This window comes from Sceloporus occidentalis, unplaced genomic scaffold (assembly GCF_023333645.1).
Source record: "Sceloporus occidentalis isolate IW3139 unplaced genomic scaffold, rSceOcc1.0.p SCAF_1, whole genome shotgun sequence".
Classification (NCBI taxonomy): domain Eukaryota; kingdom Metazoa; phylum Chordata; class Lepidosauria; order Squamata; family Phrynosomatidae; genus Sceloporus; species Sceloporus occidentalis.
In genome coordinates this window covers 58,388,288-58,407,902 of record NW_028316981.1, presented here as the reverse complement: position 1 = coordinate 58,407,902, position 19,615 = coordinate 58,388,288, and the positions used below count along the sequence as shown (strand labels likewise).

At 38.9% G+C, this 19,615-nt stretch overlaps 1 protein-coding gene across 4 annotated transcripts in view; it reads right to left on the bottom strand.

Moving 5' to 3' along the window:
• The window catches only part of TASOR (transcription activation suppressor), a 103,494-nt gene that overhangs the window by 34,492 nt on the left and 49,387 nt on the right, over window positions 1-19,615 (bottom strand). For 3 of the 4 annotated variants that reach the window (XR_016281019.1, XM_089522353.1, XM_089522371.1), the window contains exons 11-17: window positions 17,757-17,860; window positions 17,504-17,576; window positions 17,328-17,402; window positions 15,267-15,893; window positions 14,449-14,846; window positions 10,360-10,507; window positions 8,344-8,400 (exon numbers count right to left, since the gene is read on the bottom strand). Coding sequence is in view for 3 of the 4 variants with exons in the window: in XM_089522353.1 (XP_089378479.1) it covers window positions 8,344-8,400; window positions 10,360-10,507; window positions 14,449-14,846; window positions 15,267-15,893; window positions 17,328-17,402; window positions 17,504-17,576; window positions 17,757-17,860 (1,482 nt within the window). In the remaining variant the exon portion in view is untranslated. The remainder of the gene's footprint in view (window positions 1-8,343; window positions 8,401-10,359; window positions 10,508-14,448; window positions 14,847-15,266; window positions 15,894-17,327; window positions 17,403-17,503; window positions 17,577-17,756; window positions 17,861-19,615) is intronic. The other variant, XM_089522363.1, reaches the window with a different exon arrangement.

Genomic DNA, 19,615 nt, shown 5'->3' with positions numbered 1-19,615 from the left:
CATCAGTTAACAAAGCCTCTAACAAAGAAGCTCATTTTTACTATGTCTTTTTACACCTGCCTAGTCCCGTTTTCCTAATAGTTTGGCTGGCTGTAAGTCTTTTTAGCAGCATCAACATTGCGAGGATGATAAAGGATGGCTGGAATAACACTGACGTCCAGAAGCTGGGATACAGCAGTGTGTCTGCACTAAACAATGCACTTTCCATTCTAGGAACGATTGAAATTTTGCTCTAGCTGATTCACCTTTAGTCCTAAAATACGCAAGGTAAACAGGAGCTGCCTCCAGAATCCCTTACAAAATATGTACCAACACCAAAACAGAGAGAAACAGAGGGAACAGATAAGCCTGCCTCACCAGTTATTCCCAACACATTACAAAAATATATGTAGTTTATGTTATCATATGTATACTGCTTTCCTCCCAGAATTAGGATTCAAGACAGCTTACAGTTTAAAAGAGAAATACAGTTTAAAATATGTAAAAAGTGAACAAAATAGAATTAAACCAGTCACAATATCTCTAGTGAATAGAATGAGTGCAATTAAAAATATTTTAAAAACTACTGAAATTATTAAAAACAGTACGGTTTGCAACAATACAGCACCCCCTAGCCTGTTCTTTTAAAAACTTTATGTATTAAAAACCTCTTGGAATAATAAAAAAAAGTTTTGCTTGCCTATGGAAGGACAGCAGGGTGGTGGACATTCAGGCTTTCCTGGGAAGGGAATTACAGAATCTAGGGACAGCCACCAAGAAGGTCCTTTCTTGTGTCCCCACCAACTGGGTTTGTGAAGGTGGAGAAACAGAAAGAAGGAGAAACTATCTGCTAGACCTGAGGCTATAGGGCTTTAGCATTCATAACCAACACTTTGAATGGTGCTTGAAAACAAACTGGGAACCAGTGGACCTATAGTGTCCCAGAAACCTGTCCCACTCTGGCTGTAGTGCTTTGAACCAGTTGTTTCCAAACACTCTTCAAAGGTCCCATGTAGAGTGTGTTACAGTAGTACAAATGGGATGTAACTAAGGCATGTACCAGATCTAGCATTTCAAGGGATGGGCACATTTGGCATACAACCTTTAAGTGTACAAAATCACTTCTAACCACCACAGAAGCTAGGCTCAAAGCCAAATGCAGGAGTACACACAAACTGTGAACCCATGTCTTCAGGGGAGTGTAACCCCATTTAACATATGCCAAATCTCTATTCCCTGATGTACCTTTCATCTGATAAGGAACACCTCTATCTTGCCTGGATTAAATTTCAATTTGTTTGCCCTCATTGCTGATGACAGACACTGGTTTTGGCCCAGGAATGCCTTCTTCAATTGGAGTTGGGTGTCATCTCCTTATCAATGGCACCACACCTGAAAAATTCTGGACCTCTCCCAGAGGTTTTATATATATATTAAATAGCATGGAGAACAGGTACTGAGTAACCAATGGCCAGAGAATTGAACAAGAGTCCCCCAGGACCATCTACTGGGTTTGCCCCTCCAGAAACCAATGGAAAACAGAGTCTCATCTCTGTAAGGCAGCCCAGAAGGATACTATGGTAAATGATACTGAAATCAGCTGAGAGGTCCAGCAGAACCAATTGGCCTGGAACCAAACTGAAATTGATCTAGTTAATCCATTTCATCCAGTAACCCCTGGAGCTAGGAAGCCACCACATCTCCCAATATCTAGCCTAAGAATGCTATGTTAGATATAGGTTTGCCCACAAAAATGGAAATTGTAAGAAAAATGGAGGTTGGTAGAAAAAGTAATCCCTGGATGTGTTTTGGAAGAAGCCTTCAAGTGATCTCTAGAGCATTCAAAATGTTTTTGTTTACTTCTGCAAGGCTTACTTGACCTAGCTATTTCATTTCTCATTTATATGTTAGTTATTAATACACAGTTTGATTAAACATGTTGAACTGCTCTTCTTTTTTTGGTTTAGGAACCAATCCCTAATCTTTCCATGTTTTTGTTTTGTTTTGTTTTTTGCTCCAGGTACTAAATTTCCAGTTAAAGAAGTAATCTGTAGGGGCACACTTCCTTAATTAATTAAGGTTTACCTGTACTTACTATTATTTGCAGTGAAATGATATAATCTAAAAGTTAGTCATACTTATTAACAACTACTACATTAGTAAAAGAAAGAGAGATCTAGCTGCTGTACTTTTAACATAAGATTGCAGTTTTTTCAATGTTTGATGGATAATAATAGTTAATGTTAGGAATGCACAGAAAGCATTAAGCAACCAAGATGCATAAATTATTTGGTACTGTTCTAACATAATGTGTAGAAACCTTGGGAGACAACCTTTGCCATAAAGAAGTAAAAACTGCATTAGAAACTTTCAAATAAATTTGCAGAACACTGAAATAAATAAATCATGTCAATGGAAGAAAATCCATGATGTAAATAACTTGAGTGACAAGTGCCCATCATACTGAACTTTGAAGAAGCTGTGTGTCAACTTTCAGCACAGAGATTTTAAGACCAAAGATGCAGCAAGGTCTGGGAGCCCTTCAACAGTGTCAACTAAAATTGTTGAGTGTCTTTGTGACCTTATTTTTGGCTTATTGGCAAATCTCAGCTACAACAACCACTGAGACAATAAAGATATCCTGGGGACGCATTGGTTTATAATTCATGAGAGTTGATTATGCAAAAGCTGCCAGCCAAAGGGGTGCCAACATGTCTGAATTCTGACCAGGAATGAAACTGAGCAATCTAATGATAATTTTGATAATTTTTTGGAATAACTTGTTACAGTTGATGAAATATGGCTATATCACTTTGATCCAGAAACCAAACAACAGTCCTTGCAGTGGCAGCACTTAGGTTCTCCAAGGCTGGAGAAATTCAAAACTTACTGATCAACAGGAAAACTGATGGCCACAGTTTTTGGGGGTAGGGTAAGAAAGATATTTTGATGACTGAATACTTCAGAAGGCCCAGCTAACAGAGGTGTTAGTAGGAGCAGAACAGTATTCCAGTGACCAAATATAAGATTTGGGGGGAGGCGGGGGTTAAAGAAATTTGAGAAATGATGTGCTAAGTGTGTCAAACTTTGGGGTGAATATGTGAAATAGCATATAAATTTCAGAGCTCTAGGTCAGTCCCTTGACTGGGATGAGAATTTTTAAACACCCCCTCATATAGCAGAGGAAAATGAGCTTCCAACACTACTATATATCATTACAATTGTTTGGAGGACTTTAAGAAAAGGAAATAAATGTTCTGTCAGACACCAAAATCATGAGTAGACATTGGGGCAATACTGCTTATAAAGTTCCTAAAAGAAGTGCCCACCGGATCTTTAAACAGCTCGCCATCTGAGTCCCTGGGCGTTCTCCTATCTCTCTCTCTCTCTCTCATCCCTCAGCCTTCCCTCACAGCCAGAGCTAACAAACAGCTGCTGAGACAAGGGCAGAGAGAGAGAGAGAGAGAGAGAGAGAGAGAGAGAGATGAGTTTTGTTTCCCCTTTTTCCCATGGCAAGACTGTGATTTTGGGGAGAGGTCCAGGGAGGGAGATGTAAGGAGGGAATTGGTGCTTTGTTTCCCCCATTAGATCTTTTGTAACATTCCCCCGTGTTTGACCCTCAACTTATCCATGTGTCATATCAAAATCCATGATTTTGGCCCCCCAAACTGCCCTTGATTTATACATGAGGTCAACTTATACACGAGTATAAACAATAGGCACAAGAGTTTTTAAAAACATGAATTATAATTGCAAGTACTTAAGAAAACTGAGTGTCAGTCACTATCCTAGCAAAGACACTTTACATATTTACGTATATGCAAGAGATTGATTACGCTTTTAAGATGGTTCTTGCTAAATTCTGTGGGCATTACATTGTTTTGAAAAACTATTTCATGTGCTACCTTTTAGAACAAAGCTCTCCCATCAAAATCAAATGATCAAGAAAACTATGACATGAAACTAAAAAAATCAAAAAGGAATTATGGCATTTTTTCACAACATTTTTATTTTATATTTGGTTTGACACATATTCAACAACCTTAAAATCCATTTTAAAAACAGAGACGTTTTATTTAATCAAGTGAAAGCCCATCCTAACTATGTGGATCTAGTTTTTTGTCAAAAGGTTTTGCAATCATAGTAAATAGCAGTCTTGTCAATAATTAGGGGAGTCGATAGCCCATAGAGTCTTGAGCTTCAAGCAAATTTTTATCTCATCACGTACTGAAGTACTTTTCCCCTGTACCTACCAACAAATATCAGGTGCTGTTGGCTATAATTCAGAGGTTAAAACCACCTCTGAGTATCCCCTGCCTAAGAAAAACCCTATGACATTCATGGGGTCACCATAGGTAGACAGGCAACTTGAAGGCACATACACACACCTAGCCAAAATAACCTCCTCCATGCCAGTTCCTAGAATGGAGAGAGCCATGTGTTGGAAGCAGCTTTTGTTCCTCCATTCTGGTTGAATGGTGGCAAAAAGCTAAAGGCTTTACATCTCCAAAGGATAAAGAAAGTAAAGCAAGCAGATAAGTAACTGGATGCTATTCTGCCTCCTAAGAAGTGGGGAGGGATGATGAGCCACACTTGCTCAAGTGTTCTCACTCTCTCGGAAAAAAATAAAATTGTGCTACCAGGCTCTCTGCATTTGGTCAGCAGGATAAGCATTTTTTTTTTTTTGGGGGGGGGGGCACTTTGTTTTTGAAAGCGGAAAGCCAAGTCAACTTGACACATTGTTTGAAAAGTGGATCCTGTTAAGACATAGCTCCACCCTAGAGGCAAGCAAGACGTTAGTGTTAGACACGCTGTGGACTGGAGAGTGTTCTCGATACAGTATCCGTAGGTCTCCTAGGACTGTCAGCACAAACAGTTGAACTCATCTCCTTCAATGCAGACCAACGCAGAGATTACATCATGGTTTACCTGTTTGCCCTTTTGTATAAAGCAGGGGTTCCCAAACCTTTTGACTCAAAAAGCCCTTTTTAGAATCAGTTTCTATAGCCGAGGCCTACCCTATGTCTTACAAGTTAATGGAGTTTAGGAGTAGTCTTACTTTTTGTTTCTTATTCTTTAATGTCATTAAACAAACATAAAACAAATTATTAAATTTTTATTTCATTCATTTTCCTGGGGCCGAAGTGGAGCACCTGGGAAGTCCACACGGAGCCCTAAGGGCTTCTCGGAGCACAGGTTGGGAGGTGCTGGTATAAAGGTTGGAGAGGGAACAAAAGAAAGACAGGTTGCATGCAAAACTGATCCACTGTACTAACCCTTCTCACCCTATTTTATAATGATAAAATCTGAATTCAGGATTTGGCCCACTCTGGAATCCATTGTAGTACTTAATGGCAATGAGCAACATAGCTAATTTTTAAAAATGGTATTAAATATATACAACATACATTTACACAACATACATTTTGTTGTTATGTAACTTCATGTTTTTTCTAACTTATGCTGGTATCACAGGGTTTTCCTGGGAAGATTTGTTCAGAGGGGGTTTGCCTTTGCTTTCCTCTAAAGCTGAGTGTGTGTGACTTGCCCACAGTCATCCAGTGAGTTTCCATAGCTGAACAAGGATTAAAATTCTGCTCTCCCAGGGTGGTAGTCCAACACTCAAATAGTTATACCATGCTGGCTCCCTAACGTACACTTGCTGGAGCTTAAATCCAACCTCTAATGTTAAAACACTACAGTGTGCCCGCGTTATACATGGGCGCACTTTACGCGGTCTCAAGCCGCGGGGCGGCATGGGGCGCAAGGGGCGGCGCGTCCCATTCAAATGAATGGGTGTGCGCGCATGGGGCGCAATGGGCCTTGAGCATAGGCGGAATTCGCCTTATGCGGCGGGGTCCGTAACAGATCCCTCGCGTAAGGCTAGGGCGGACTGTACATATTTTTTTCAGTTACTTATTTATATTAATTAACTATGTAAGCATTAATGTTAGCGGTAGAAGGCTCTCACCACACAATCTGAGTCAACAAATATTCCTTCAAATCCTCAAAGTTCTAGTTTAAGAAAGCAGATGCTTTTAATATGCCACCAGTAATTACTAACTCTAAAATTAAGAATCAAATCAACAAGTTTCCATCAGTCAGTAACATGCCTTATTCAAACCAGCATTATTCAGTAAGCTTGTTTGCCTAGCAGAAGTACTAACCTTCTGCTATGGTAAGTAAACAAGCAGCAAAATTATAACATAATAATCTTTGTTCTGTTTGGTTATACTGTTGCCAAACAGAATCTGATTTTTATATTGTAGTGTCCAAAGAGAAATCTGTGCTGGAGAGATGTACAAGATGCAGGATTGGGAAAAACAGGTTTATTTTTTAAAAAATAAATCAAAACCAAGGTTTTTTATATCAATGTTTTAATTTTTAAAAATTGAATCCTGCTTATTATATTAATACTGTGAAACATTATCTTAGGCATTAGAAAGTTTGATCAACTATGTTTAATGCCTTCTTATATTAACAATCCAAGTTATTAGGCTTTGATATGACTTGCATCTTTCAATATATTTTGGGAATTACAGTGTGCCCTTTGTTTACACGGGGGATCCATTCCAGACTCCCCCACGTAACACCAATAACGTGTATGCTCATGCCCCATTTAAATGAATGGGGCTCATGCATGCGGTGGCGTGGTGGCGCACATGCACCACGGACATGTGTGCCATTCATCCCTATGGGACGCACCACCCCTTTCTCCCCGTGCGGCTTTCACCACATGCTGAAATCCAAGTAAAGCGCATCTGCGTATGACGTGGGCACACTGTATGTTGACAAGTTAGTAGCCTATATATAGATGTATAAGACTACATCAATATAGGACTAAATCAGAAATTAAGTAGCAAAATGCAGTTAAGATTTATGGCTAATACCTCAAATAATAATAATAAGCGGTCTTTAAAAAGTGGTCTTTTAAAGCAAGTTGTTTTGATTGAACTTATGTTAACTGAAGCATTTGTTTCTGAATAGTATTTTTAGTACTATATAATAAAGTGATTAAAAATAAGCAAATAACATTGGATACTGGTCTAACAATATACAGCTACCAATAAACTGTCAAAGTTAAAAAATTTAATTCAAACTGCTGAGGTTTTTTTAAAGATGAATAATCAATTAAAAAAACCCAGGAATGTCTTTTTAAAAGTCATTAGGTTTAAATCATCATTTAAACTAGTGTTCTCCCAACTTCTGTCCCCCAGGTATTTTGGACTTCAATTCCCAGAAGCCTTGTCAAACCTAGCCAACAGTCAGGAATTCTAGGAGCTCAAGTCCAAAACATCTGGAAGACCAAAATCTGAGAATCACTGGTTTAAACCGATCAACCACGTTTTAGATGTGCTTGTCCAACTTTGTTACTCAAATTACTCTGTAGACACAACAACAGCAATACAAGAGGAAGAAACATTCAATTTGCTGGCACTTCTGCAATTTCTATCCTAAGCAACAGCTGAATAGACACAAGAAAAATCCCAGCATAACTATAAAAGGATGTGTTTTGGGTTAAAACCACTCTACCATACAAGTTCCACAAATTCACAAAGAAACTTACCCTTAAAAGAAGAGGTTTAATTCAAATCTCTCAGTACAACAACAAAAATAAACACAGAAGAAAATGAATGTGCATCCCAAAGAATTAAACTTTATTCCCCATGTAACAAATTCAGCCTCTAGATTTCTTTTCCTAATTATTTACTATCACTTCAAAACATGTATGCTCTGTCTACCTTACCATAACTTGTTTGGGATTGGTTTGACCCTTTCTGGCTTGTCTTTCTGTTGTCACATATTAAGTTCCCTTGCTAAGAATATCCACTCATGGCTCATGCATATCTGCCCCAACTACCATCAAGTATTAGAACGTTATTCTTTACATGCAAGAAGTGTTCCAACCCATATTGTCCAAAAGCAAGTTAGTAGTGCTTTATGATGAAAAGAACACTACTTTTCTGGTATTAGAACAAGGAATGAAACTCTCACTTAGGGCGCTATTTGGAATGAAATATTTACTGTTATCGACTGCATCCAAGACATAATGGACTATATAATGACAAAAGTCAGTCAGCTTGCTATGTATATGGATGTGCATTTTTATGTGCATACAGTATGAAGATAAAAACTGAAGAAAATCTGACTATGTTGGAACTTGAACAAAGTTTTGAGTGCTCTTGACCATCTTGACCAATACAAAGAGGCTAGATCTAGGATCTGCCTCCTGTGGAACTAAAGTTCCACATACAGGAGCTTCCACCCAAATTTTGGGACCTCTCCTTTCCATCCACCTGCATTACAGTGTACCCTGCTATCTGGACTGCAAGGGGCATAGGCAGTAAAGGCCAACCTTCTCACCTGTTTGGTTATCGCCATGTATTCTCAGTTGCTCTTCATGCATTCTTCCTGCCCCTCCTGAGGGAGAGCAGCAGTAAGCAAGTTTAGAGTTTCTTAATATGTATTAAGTATATCCTGTCACACACTTTATGTGTTACAAACTAATTTAAAATAATCCACTTTAAAGAATAAAACACTAATTATTGCTATTAATTAATGTTATCGTTGGATATTATGAAATCACTTTTAATTCAACTGAAGATTTGAATTGCACAGTTGATTAAATCTATTGAAACTGCAAAAACAGCAGAATGGGAATGCTCATGTGCGAAACATTTTTGGTATACTCGGGTTTGAGCTACATAATCATGATACTGCTGCTTCCACACCCAAACTGTGCCAACGACTCATCAGACTCATCATTTAAAAAAAGAGCCCCAGTATGCCAAATGTCCACTAACAGACCCAAAAAAAGCATCTCTCAGACAAAAAGCAGCCACAGCCCAGGCAAATATGAATTCTTCCTCTGAATCAACCCAAAATACACCTTCACAGTAAATATCCAATTCTCTGAGGGATATAGAGGAGGAATTCACACACAGTGAGAAATACCTGGGCCCATACCTGATCTTAAAGGTGGTAGTGGTTGCTTACTATGTAGATATACACACATTCCCACCAAAATCTACTTTTGCTGTCTTAGACCTACCAATTTTATAGTTTTGAAAGAAGGCTGTGGAAGAGCTCCTGTGAAGGAGCATCCATGAAAAGACTGTGGAAGGTGCCATGGAGTGAGAGCTGTGTGAAGTGAACTACAAGAGCCTTGGAAATTTTTCTGTGCCATAAGCAAGCACAATATATGCCTTCACCCAATGTGCAAGAGCAGTCCTAAACACCCAATACCCCAAGGAAAGAGGTGAATAGAGACAAAAGAATATATGACTTCTAAGGCTAGGATGGAGCAATGAGGTCCACCTCCACTTGCTGTACTCTGGACAGCAGCAGAAATGGCAGAAGAGAAAGATAAAGCCTGAAGAACATAGCTTGGAGACATCAAGTAAAACAGTATGTGTGCTAAGACAAACATATCCACAGTTAACTTTGCTTTACCCATAAGGGGAAATAACAGAATTCAAGGTGAATCTTGCATCTTATAAAGAAAACTCCAGTCCATGAAAACATTGCAGAAATTCTGTCATGCTGCCATAAAACACCAACTTTTTTGGTACATAGACTAACACAGCTCTAAAAAATTTCTTCTTTATAACATTTCTTTGAATGCCCCCCACTGTGCAAAAGTGCATATTCTTATGGTGGTGAAGCTACAAAATCACACTTTATTCTACCATCTGTGTTTAGCAAAATAGTTCTTTCGGCCCTGGATGAGTGTCTAGATTAGGGTTTCTCAACCAGGATTCCCTGAAACCCTAGGATTCCACAAGAGGTTGGTAGGGTTTCTTCAAGAGATTGTGACTGGAAAAAAAAGAAATAAAACTTTTCAAGAGTCTGAAGGCAGAATTTGAGCAACAGATGTAATACCTTTTGTGCAGGAGTTCCCTGAGATCTGAAAATTAGGATTCTTCCAAGATAAAAAAGGTTGAGAAAGGCTAGATTAGAGTTGGCTCCAGGAAAGCTAGTCACTCCTGCATCATATTGTCAGTATCTTAAGTCAAAGGCTCATGACTTACCAGGTTTCTTCCAGATTTATTTCCTCTGTCACAAAATCTTCATGTACCCACTTCCAGCCTGACAAACTGCATATAATAGTACCATTCAAGCAAACCATCTGATCTAATCTCTGTATTTATTGCATAGCTGATTAAATTAAAAATGAGACTCAGGCATACTTCAGTATACACAGAGTACCCAAACAGTGCCCTCAACTATTGCAAACACAGATTAAGAGTACCTTCAAGAAAAAAACTGAATTCCAAAACTGAAACAAGCAGTTAAAAATACACAGCCCCTCTGGCTTTTTCAAAACTGAAACTGAAAGATTATAATTTAAGATTTTATATTTATAAAGTTGTTACTTACCTGTGATGGGTATCAGCTTCCAGTGTATGCCAGGTGTAGAAATACTATTTGAGCCGGAATGCTGCCTGTGGTAGCTCTGTTCAAGAGGTGTGCTAGAACATGGGCTACTGCAACCATCGAAGCTACATACACTTCCTGTGCTTGTGTCCTAAACAAATACATATTAATAACAATTAACTTTAGTCATATAAAATTACTAACTATTATTTATTTTTTGTGGGTTTTTTGGGCTATGTGGCCATGTTCTGGAAGAGTTTATTCCTGATGTTTCGCCAGCATCTGTGGCTGATATCTTCAGAGAATGCTTGCCTGGAGTTGGGTATACTGTGTGACCCTGGGAAGGCAGGAGTGATTTGGGTGTGGATTGGTCTGTTGCTAACGGCAGTCCTCAGGGTGGGAAGGTCTGCAAAAGAGGATTAGTGTCTGCTTGATTAGTGCTCATTGTCTGCTGGGAGATTCCTCATTTGCATTTGTTGAATCTTCATCTTGCTATTTTTCAGGACTGGTAGCCAAACCTTGTTTACTTTAAGGGTTTCCTCTTTTTTGTTGTTGAAATTATCCAGATGTTTGTGGATTTCAATGGCTTCCCTGTGCATCCTGACATGGTAGTTGTTGGCATGGTCCAGAATTTCAGTGTTTTCAAACAGTATTTTATGCCCAGGATGGTTTGTAACATGTTTTGCTACTGCTGATTTTATTGGCTGGCCCAGTCTGCAGTGTCGCTTGTGTTCTTTGATTCTTGTTTGCACATTGCATTTGGTGGTCCCTATCAGGGCCGGCCTGCCCATACAGACAAGCTAGGCGACTGCCTAGGGGCGGCAAACAGTAGGGGGCGCTGGTGCAGTGGGGTGGCAAGGGAATCTGGAGGCGAGAGAGAGAAAGAGAGAGAGAGAGAGAGACCCTCTCACAGCCACAAGAGTTTACCGCATACCATGCAGCTGCGGAAAAGTCTACATAGGGACCATTAAAGGCACTGTGCAAACAAGAATCAAGGAACACGAGAGACACTGCAGACTGGGTCAGCTACCAGTCCTGAAAAATAGCAAGGTGAAGACTCAACAAATGCAAATGAGAAATCTCCCAGGGTCAGGGATTTCTCAGCAGACAATGAGCACTAACCAAGCAGACACTAATCCTCTTTTGCAGACCCTCCCACCCTGAGGCCTGCCATTAGCAACAAAACAATCCACATGCAAATCACTCCTGCCTTCCCAGGGTCACACAGTATACCCAACTCCTTTTTAGGAAAGCATTCTCTGAAGATGCCAGCCACAGATGCTGGCGAAATATCAGGAATAAACTCTTCTAGAACATGGCCACATAGCCCGAAAAACCCACAAAAAACTATGGATGCCGGCCATGAAAGTCTTCGATTTCACAATTATTTATTTCAATGTAAAAGTATTTTAGAAATGTCTATAAAACTACAGTATTTTATCTTAATGTAAAGGCAATAGAGCCATTTACTACCTTACTTTCTAACATTCCAAGTTACATTTTTACCCATCAGTCCAATATTGCTTAATCATGTTTGCTAACAAGACAGTGGGGACTGCAGACCCAAGAATACTGAAACCAGAGGTGGGGCAATGTGTGGTCCAAATATCACATGTAGCTCCCAGGGCCATTTTGTGGCCCTCATGGATTTTTTTAAATTAGGAGGTGTGGGGGACATCTTGCCACATTTTGGATCCCCCCCCCCCCGAACCATTTTTGGCCCAGAAAATGACTTTTAAAAAAGTGATTTACTGTCACTTCATTTATTAAAAAGGGCCTCTTCTTTGGCCTAAAATGGGCTGGGGGGTTTAGAAATATGGCAAAAACATTTCCCTCCAAACTGTTGGAGAGAATTTAGGGGCAATTTTTATTTTTTACAATGCAGATATACACCCTCAAGGAATCCTAGGGGCTAATGCTGTCTCCTAGCCTCCCACAGTTGCAGATGTCTACCTTATATAAAAGAGTAAGGAAGCACCACCTTGAGAGAAGGGAAAAAGGAAACAGTAATTTGAGAACACATTTCCTTGTAAGGCAGCAGTATCTGAAATTCTAGCCTTATTACTGATATTCTGCCTTTTCAGAGTTTGATGGCAAGCATCTTTCAGCAGTTAACATGTCTCAAAAGTCTGAAGGCAAAAATCAAGCTGTTGCTTTTCTTTTTGTCTCATCTGAAGGAATTCTGTCTCTTCTCATGGAATTTCTGCCCAGCTCCATTAAAGACTTGCTTTAGCTCTGCCTTAAAGGGACAGTTTGAGTCCCTCTTATCCGAAATGCTTGGGACCAGACGTGTTTGCAAATGTTGGGGTTTTTTACCAAACAAATTCCATACACACACACACACACACACACACACACACACACCAGATATTTTGGATATGGGGCCCAAATCTCAACATGAAATTAATATATGTTTCGCATACAACTTATTCACATAGCCTGAGAGTCAATTTTATATCTATTTTAATAATTTTGTGCAAGAAACAAGTTTGTGTATACTACACTATCAGAAAGCAAAAACATCAATATCTCAGCTACCCATGTGGACAATTTTGGATTTTGGAGTATTCTGGATTATGGAATTGCAGATAAGGAATATTGAACCAATACAATGGGGCAGAACACATCATCATCTCTAGGATTTAAATTAGCACCATATGACAAACATACCTCTAGATACTGGGGTGATGTTGGAACCAAAGCAGACTGAAAACTCAGCTTTTATTTACTCCCCATCTTGTTACAAACTTTGTATATGCCTGCCACTTTTAGTATTTTCCAGATAAACTCTGGGCCAGTGCATTTATCCACTAAGCACTCAACCACTAGAGACTCACAAGTCATAAACCTGCAGGAAGCTGCTTTATACTAAGCAATGTTTACATGCCTGGCAATGGTTCTCCAGGATTTCAAACAGAAGCTTTTCACAGCCCCAAGTCAATCACTCCACGGCATTATGCCCTTTGGAAACACTTCCCTCATTCTAATCTTCCCTAAGGAGGCCAGCATCACCTCGTGTATTTGAAAACTTCCTCTTAAAATTAGGATGGAGACCCTCCTTCTTTTTCTTTCTTCCCGCAGGCATTTCTTGGAAAACCTACATTTGTATTTTCCTTTTTCCTCTCTCTCAGATGTAAGCGGTAAACAGATATGTCTGCCACTATCCTAGTTCAGAAGAGCAACACTTTTCGAAGATGCACTGCCTAGCAGAAGAGACAACGAAATCTGATATAACCTGCAGAATCAGACACCTTCCACTGACACATACTGACAGGATGCAAGTCTGAACTACCATTTAATTATATATATAGAGAGAATATACTGTACATCGATTTTGGCTCATAATATTCTTCAACCCCAAATTGAAAGCAGACAGCCTTTTCCCACTTTAATGTAACCAAACACTTTAACGAGTATAAATACAGTAATTATTTAGTCAGCAAAGTTTTTTCACAGCAAATTATCCTTGGCTTCCTACCCCTTTTAGAGCCAAGCGGGGGGGAAATACTTTTTAGATATACAAACCCCCAAAATTCCAGCCAGCATGGCCACTGGGGAATCCTAGGAGCTTCAGAGCAAAAAAGCTACTTTTTCAAAATGTGATCATTATTACTCTACTTCAGTTCCAAATGTGCTCAATGTATCCTCCTTCTCTTATCACTTCTTCAGAAGAATTAAATGCATGTATTAAGCCAATGTAGCAGTCAAACGTAATACCTACAGACTGCAAATGTAGCAGTCAAACACAAGAGCCACAGACTGTAAGTGCAAATGTTAGAGGACTCAATTTTATAATCACAAAACGCAACCTTCCAAAATCTGGTACACTTCAGATGCTTTACAATAATGCTTCAAACATCTGTGAGCATTAGGCACAGTATCTGGGACTCATGAAAGTTGTTTGCACGAACTGAGAAACATCAGGATATGGAAGGATGTTATAGAGATATTTATTGAATGGGACGATAAATCCCACTATTGTACGCTGCCTTGATCCCTGGAAAGGCGGGATAGAAATAATATTTTTATTATTTATTATTTTAAAACTAAACTTCTGCAATTAAAAAAAAAATACAAACCCACAATTCTTACTTTTAAATGTCGCATATGATTAGTAGTGTCTGTTTCACTACTAGATACATCAACAGAATAAGGCAAAGATGGCACATCTGCTTCCAGCTTGACCAAGCTGTGGGGGTCCTTCAATGGAATATTTTCAACATGTGTAGTATTAACCAACTCAGGTTCTTCTTTAATCTGTACCGGAATTGGATTATATTCAAGAGTTTGGTCTGGATAATTTTGTGGTGAAGGTTGTTTAGCTAATTCTGCCAATGGCAAATCTGTATTACTGAAAATTTTTGAAATGAGCATCACGAAATCAGATGGGTCAAGAACTGAAGACTCAGAAACATTTTGCTGCCTCAGATCAGTATCATGTCCACCAAGACCAGCTATCACTGAATGAAGTGTTTCTGGTGCTCTGTCACCTACAGTTTTCAAGTGGGAGAAAGGAGAGAAAGGAATGAAGTTATTGTTAAAAATGTTCTGCAAATCTTTAGGTCAAGTGAAATATTTCACATAATCCACACACATAATAATAATAATAATAATAATAATAATAATAATAATAATAATAATGTTATTACTGACACTTAAAGTTACGAAATGAAAATGAACATTTGAATGAATCCAGTTATGCAGGCTCTTTATGGAAGTTCCAAGTCCACAATGAGTATCTATTGCTAGAACTAGTCAATGACTAAACCAAAACGTTCCTGGCACAGCTGGCAAGGAAACAGACTGGAAAAATTAGGCCTTATTTTTCCAAGTCAGCAATGTGGAAGTTTACCTTCATTTGGACAAATCTGTTCTAAAGAATTTACAACTGTTTCTGTGGGCTGTCTTACCTTCCAGTTTTTGTTTCAGCTTGTTTTCATTTCTATTATCTTCTGTATCAGAGTCTTGTACATTTTTCTTCTTTCTCTGGATTAAATTAATAAGTTCTTTTATACTTTCTTGATTATAATCATCTGGATGACTATGCTTTCTCTTGGCAGGCACTTCGTCACTTTTGGAACCATTTCTTTTCTTGGTTTTTTGCTTTGTGTAGTCAGATTCTTCTTCTGGGGCTTCATAATCTGAAACAGGACTGAACTGCTGAGGTTTTCGATGACCATCCACTAGTTTTTTTGCTTTAGAAACAGGGATCTGATAGGCTTCCGAACCGAAAATATAGGCACGCAAAGAACTGTCAAGATGGGATTTATTTTTGGGGGCTGGATATAGGTGCTTTTTCTCATCCAAGGTATCTTTGTAGCGATATAAAAAAAATTCTTTATATTTACTATATCGTTTCAGATAATCGATTATGTATTTTTCCACCACAGTATTTAAGTCAGACCTAGGGTCTTTACCTTTACGGGAATTAACATAAGCATAATGTAGTGACTGAATAAATCTCATAAATTCTGGCATAATCACATGTGTTTCCTGCAATACTGATGGGTTTTCATTTTTCTGTTCATTTTTGTGTGCTGTATTCAAGATAAAAGCAGAAAAAGGGAGAAAATCAGTATTAAGCAAGCCACACCATTACTAATAAACATTTATATCCCACTTTCCTCTTGAAGAGTTAAAATCAATTAAGATGGTTCTTCACAAAAAAATTATTGTCATAACAATGCAGTGAGACAGCACTAGGCTCAAGATAACCTGGTGAGTTTTGTGTCTGAATGGAGGACTTGAAATTTGGTTTGCTACATCTATATCATGTGTGAGCAAGTCCATAGGGTAGGGGAGTCAACAGCAGCATTTTTCTGGCAAAACAGTGAAACTGGTAAGGGATCTTCTCCACTGTGGTTCTCTATACATGCAAATGCTGGGTCTAAGGGGCTAGAAAAAACGTCTATGCTGCTTTGTAAGTAATGGTGGAGTCACATGTGTCTGAAACAATGGCCACTTTCAGTTTCTGTTTTAGCTGGTTTTGGCACTTAGGGAGATGGTGGAGTTTTCTACCTCTGAATCACTCCTGGTGTGCTTAAGAAGTAACTATTTTTTTCTTTTGGGGAGCTGAAAATTACCCTTCCAAAATTTGGTGTGTGGAGGACCTAAGATTCGGGGGTATCAGGGGTTGGGCCATTGAAAGTGATCCTAGATTAAACTCTGATCTTGCAACCTCAGGTTCCAATGGTAATCAGGAGTGCATCTACAAAGTTAAGGCCTATGCATCAGCTGCACCCAATTCGTGAGAAGTTAAATCTGGCCATGGTAACACATCTCAATTACATCCTGGTTGGATTAATATGAAACACTCTATGAAAGACTGCTTTTTAAGAATGTTAAGAAATTTGAACAACTACTGCAATTTGATAACAGCAACCTTTGAGAAAAGTAAAAAGTTGGGTTGTTCCTTTCTCCTGGTTTGGAAGCTTATTTTTTATGTTTGTGCAGTTTATCAGATTTTTTAAACACACAAGCACTCCCGACTTCTGCATGATGAAAAACAGGGAAGAAACATTGTTATCGGGATGCCTATTTTGCTTTTGATGCATAGCACTTCAATACCTGTGTAACTTACTGCATAATACCGTCAATTTTTTTACTATAAGTTTATCTATATAAATATACTTAGACAAGTTATCAAGAAGTCTAGGCTGACATGCCACCAGCTCTACCTCTTGTTATGAGCCCTCAACGCCACGGAACCCCACGACAGTCATCCAAATCCTCCTCAGTTCTCTTCTAGCAACTTGATGACTATGCTGACCTAGTCATCTTGGTCAACAGATTGCCTAAATACCCCTCTTGCCCACTAAAGCCAGGAAAGCAAGGCATGTTTTTCCTTATCTCTTACTTATCTTGGTTGGATGTCATGTCCTGAGCCTTCAACTCTACACATTACTACTAAACCAGTAGTTACATATTGCTTAAAAATTAACATTAACTCTATATTAAACACTGATACCTACCTGAAGTTACAACACCCGTAGGATTCCGAAATAGAAACAATGCTTGCAGAGTACGAGGCTTTCCTGTTCTGTTGTCTGATGAAAACAAATGTACATCATAGTGTAATGAAATTGCTTATTGTTTTTTTTAAAAAAAGTTGAATCTGCCACAGAAGAAAACATGACATGCAGCATACCATATGGAGAAGCCATTTGATATGGAGAAAGTAGCAATAAATATCCTCTGTCTGCAAGTGGTTTTACAATAACCTGCAAAGACAAAGTTTACACAGTATAAATTTAGATGCTTTTCATTTGAAACTCTATTAAGTGCAGAGCAAAACGTCAGGTAGCAGAGTAATTTTGGTGTATTGTCAGAAAGCACACACTGTTTTTGGAATTCTCATCAGTGGAATAATCACAAATAGTATGTAAAGAATATATACTCACTAGCTTGTCTGTCTCCAGCTTTTGAAGTAGTCCTTCCAAATTACTTCCTGATCTAGCCTTTTCCACAATTTCATAAAGACTGCAATACATTCCACTCCTGAACTCTGGGAATGCAGAAAGACATCTGTCAATAAATTATCTCCTCTGCTAGAAGCATCTCAAAGAGGACATTCCCTCCCCTAATAGTTTACAAAAAGTCTCTGAAAAGGTCACAGAAGTCCTCTTGAACCACATGGGGTGACAGCAAAAAATTGTTGTTCTCAAAATTGGACAGTTATCTTGGTCAAGCTGTGTTCTGGTTACAATTGGTGACTCCCTCCCTCTATTTGGGGCAATTTTTACCTTCCCCAGCAGTCCCCTAGTCCTCATCCCAAGTCCCTCTGACTCCCTAGAGAGGTTTTTGGAGAAACGATGAGATGGAAATTTCCCTTACAAGAACTGCTTTTTGCTTGGTCTATTCAGGATTCAAAGCATAATTATCAAACATTTCTATGATGCTTTACTATTTGAAAGTAGCTCATCAAAAAGCAACAAGAACATTTTCTCAAAAACAAACTTCTCACAAACACATATTTAAATCAAAACTAAAGTGAAGTTGAAGGTTTTCATGGCTGGCACCCATAGGGTTTGTGTGTGTGTGTGTGTGGGGGGGGGGCTTTTCTGGCTATGTGGCCATGTTCTGGAAGAATTTATTCCTGATGTTTTGTAAGGGTGGGTGGATATGGGGTGCAACTATAAGGTCAGAATGCGCAGGGCAGCCATTGAAATTGACAAACACCTGGACAACTTCAATAGGAAAGAAGAAACTATTAAAGTAAACAAAGTTTGGCTACCAAAATCGAGACTCAGCACATGCAAATAATCATCACTCAGGGTCAGGGGGTTTCCCAGCAGACAATGGGTCACTAATTAAATAAGACACAAATCATCCTTACATATCCTCCTCCCGACATGAGGCCTTGCCATTCATCAACAGACCAAAACACAGAGTAACATGTAATTCACTTCCTCTCAACCAAGGATCACACAGTATATATACCCACACATCTCCATGCCACCATTCTCTGAAGATGCCAGCCACAGATGCAGGCAAAACACCAGGAATAATTTTTCCAGAACACGGCCACATAGCCCCCCCCCAAAAAAAAAACCCCAAACTAGCAAAACAAAAGCTTTACAACTAAGATAATCTACAATACAATTAACTACTTAGTAAAGGATATGTAGACCATTGACCTGACAACTAAAGAAAGCTCTTGATGCTCTCACAAACTATGAAGGAATGACATTACATAAATAAAGTGAGGGTTCCCTGCCATACACTTAATCTCTACTGTTCCAAGTCATTTAGGACCTTCAAGCATATTATTTATTAAAACTTTAAACTGGTTAGAAACACAGCAAAATCTTTTATGAAGCAGTAAATGTTTAGTAGGCTGCTGCAGTGTGCCCTGGTATCTGTTGGGGTTTAGTTCTAGGGAACCGCACCCTGTAGATATCAAAATCCGTGGATGCTCACGTCCCATTAAATACAATGGCATAGGAAAATTATGCCCCTTATATAAAATGGCAAAATCAAGGTTTGCTTTTGGAATTATTTTTTTTAATATTTCCAAGAATTCTGTGAATGTAGAGGGCCGACTGTATATGCTTAACCGATCCAAGCTGCTGAAAAATAATTCGATCAAGGCCGTGAGTTTGTTCAGATGATGATAAACCTGACAGACTAGGGCAGGATGATTATTGGAATTCACCAACATCTGGAGGGCCACAAGATCCCCAGCTCAACCACAGATTCTGCTTTAGCATCCCAACTGAGGATCTGCCAGTACACTGAAGCTGTGAATCTGCTTTTCAAA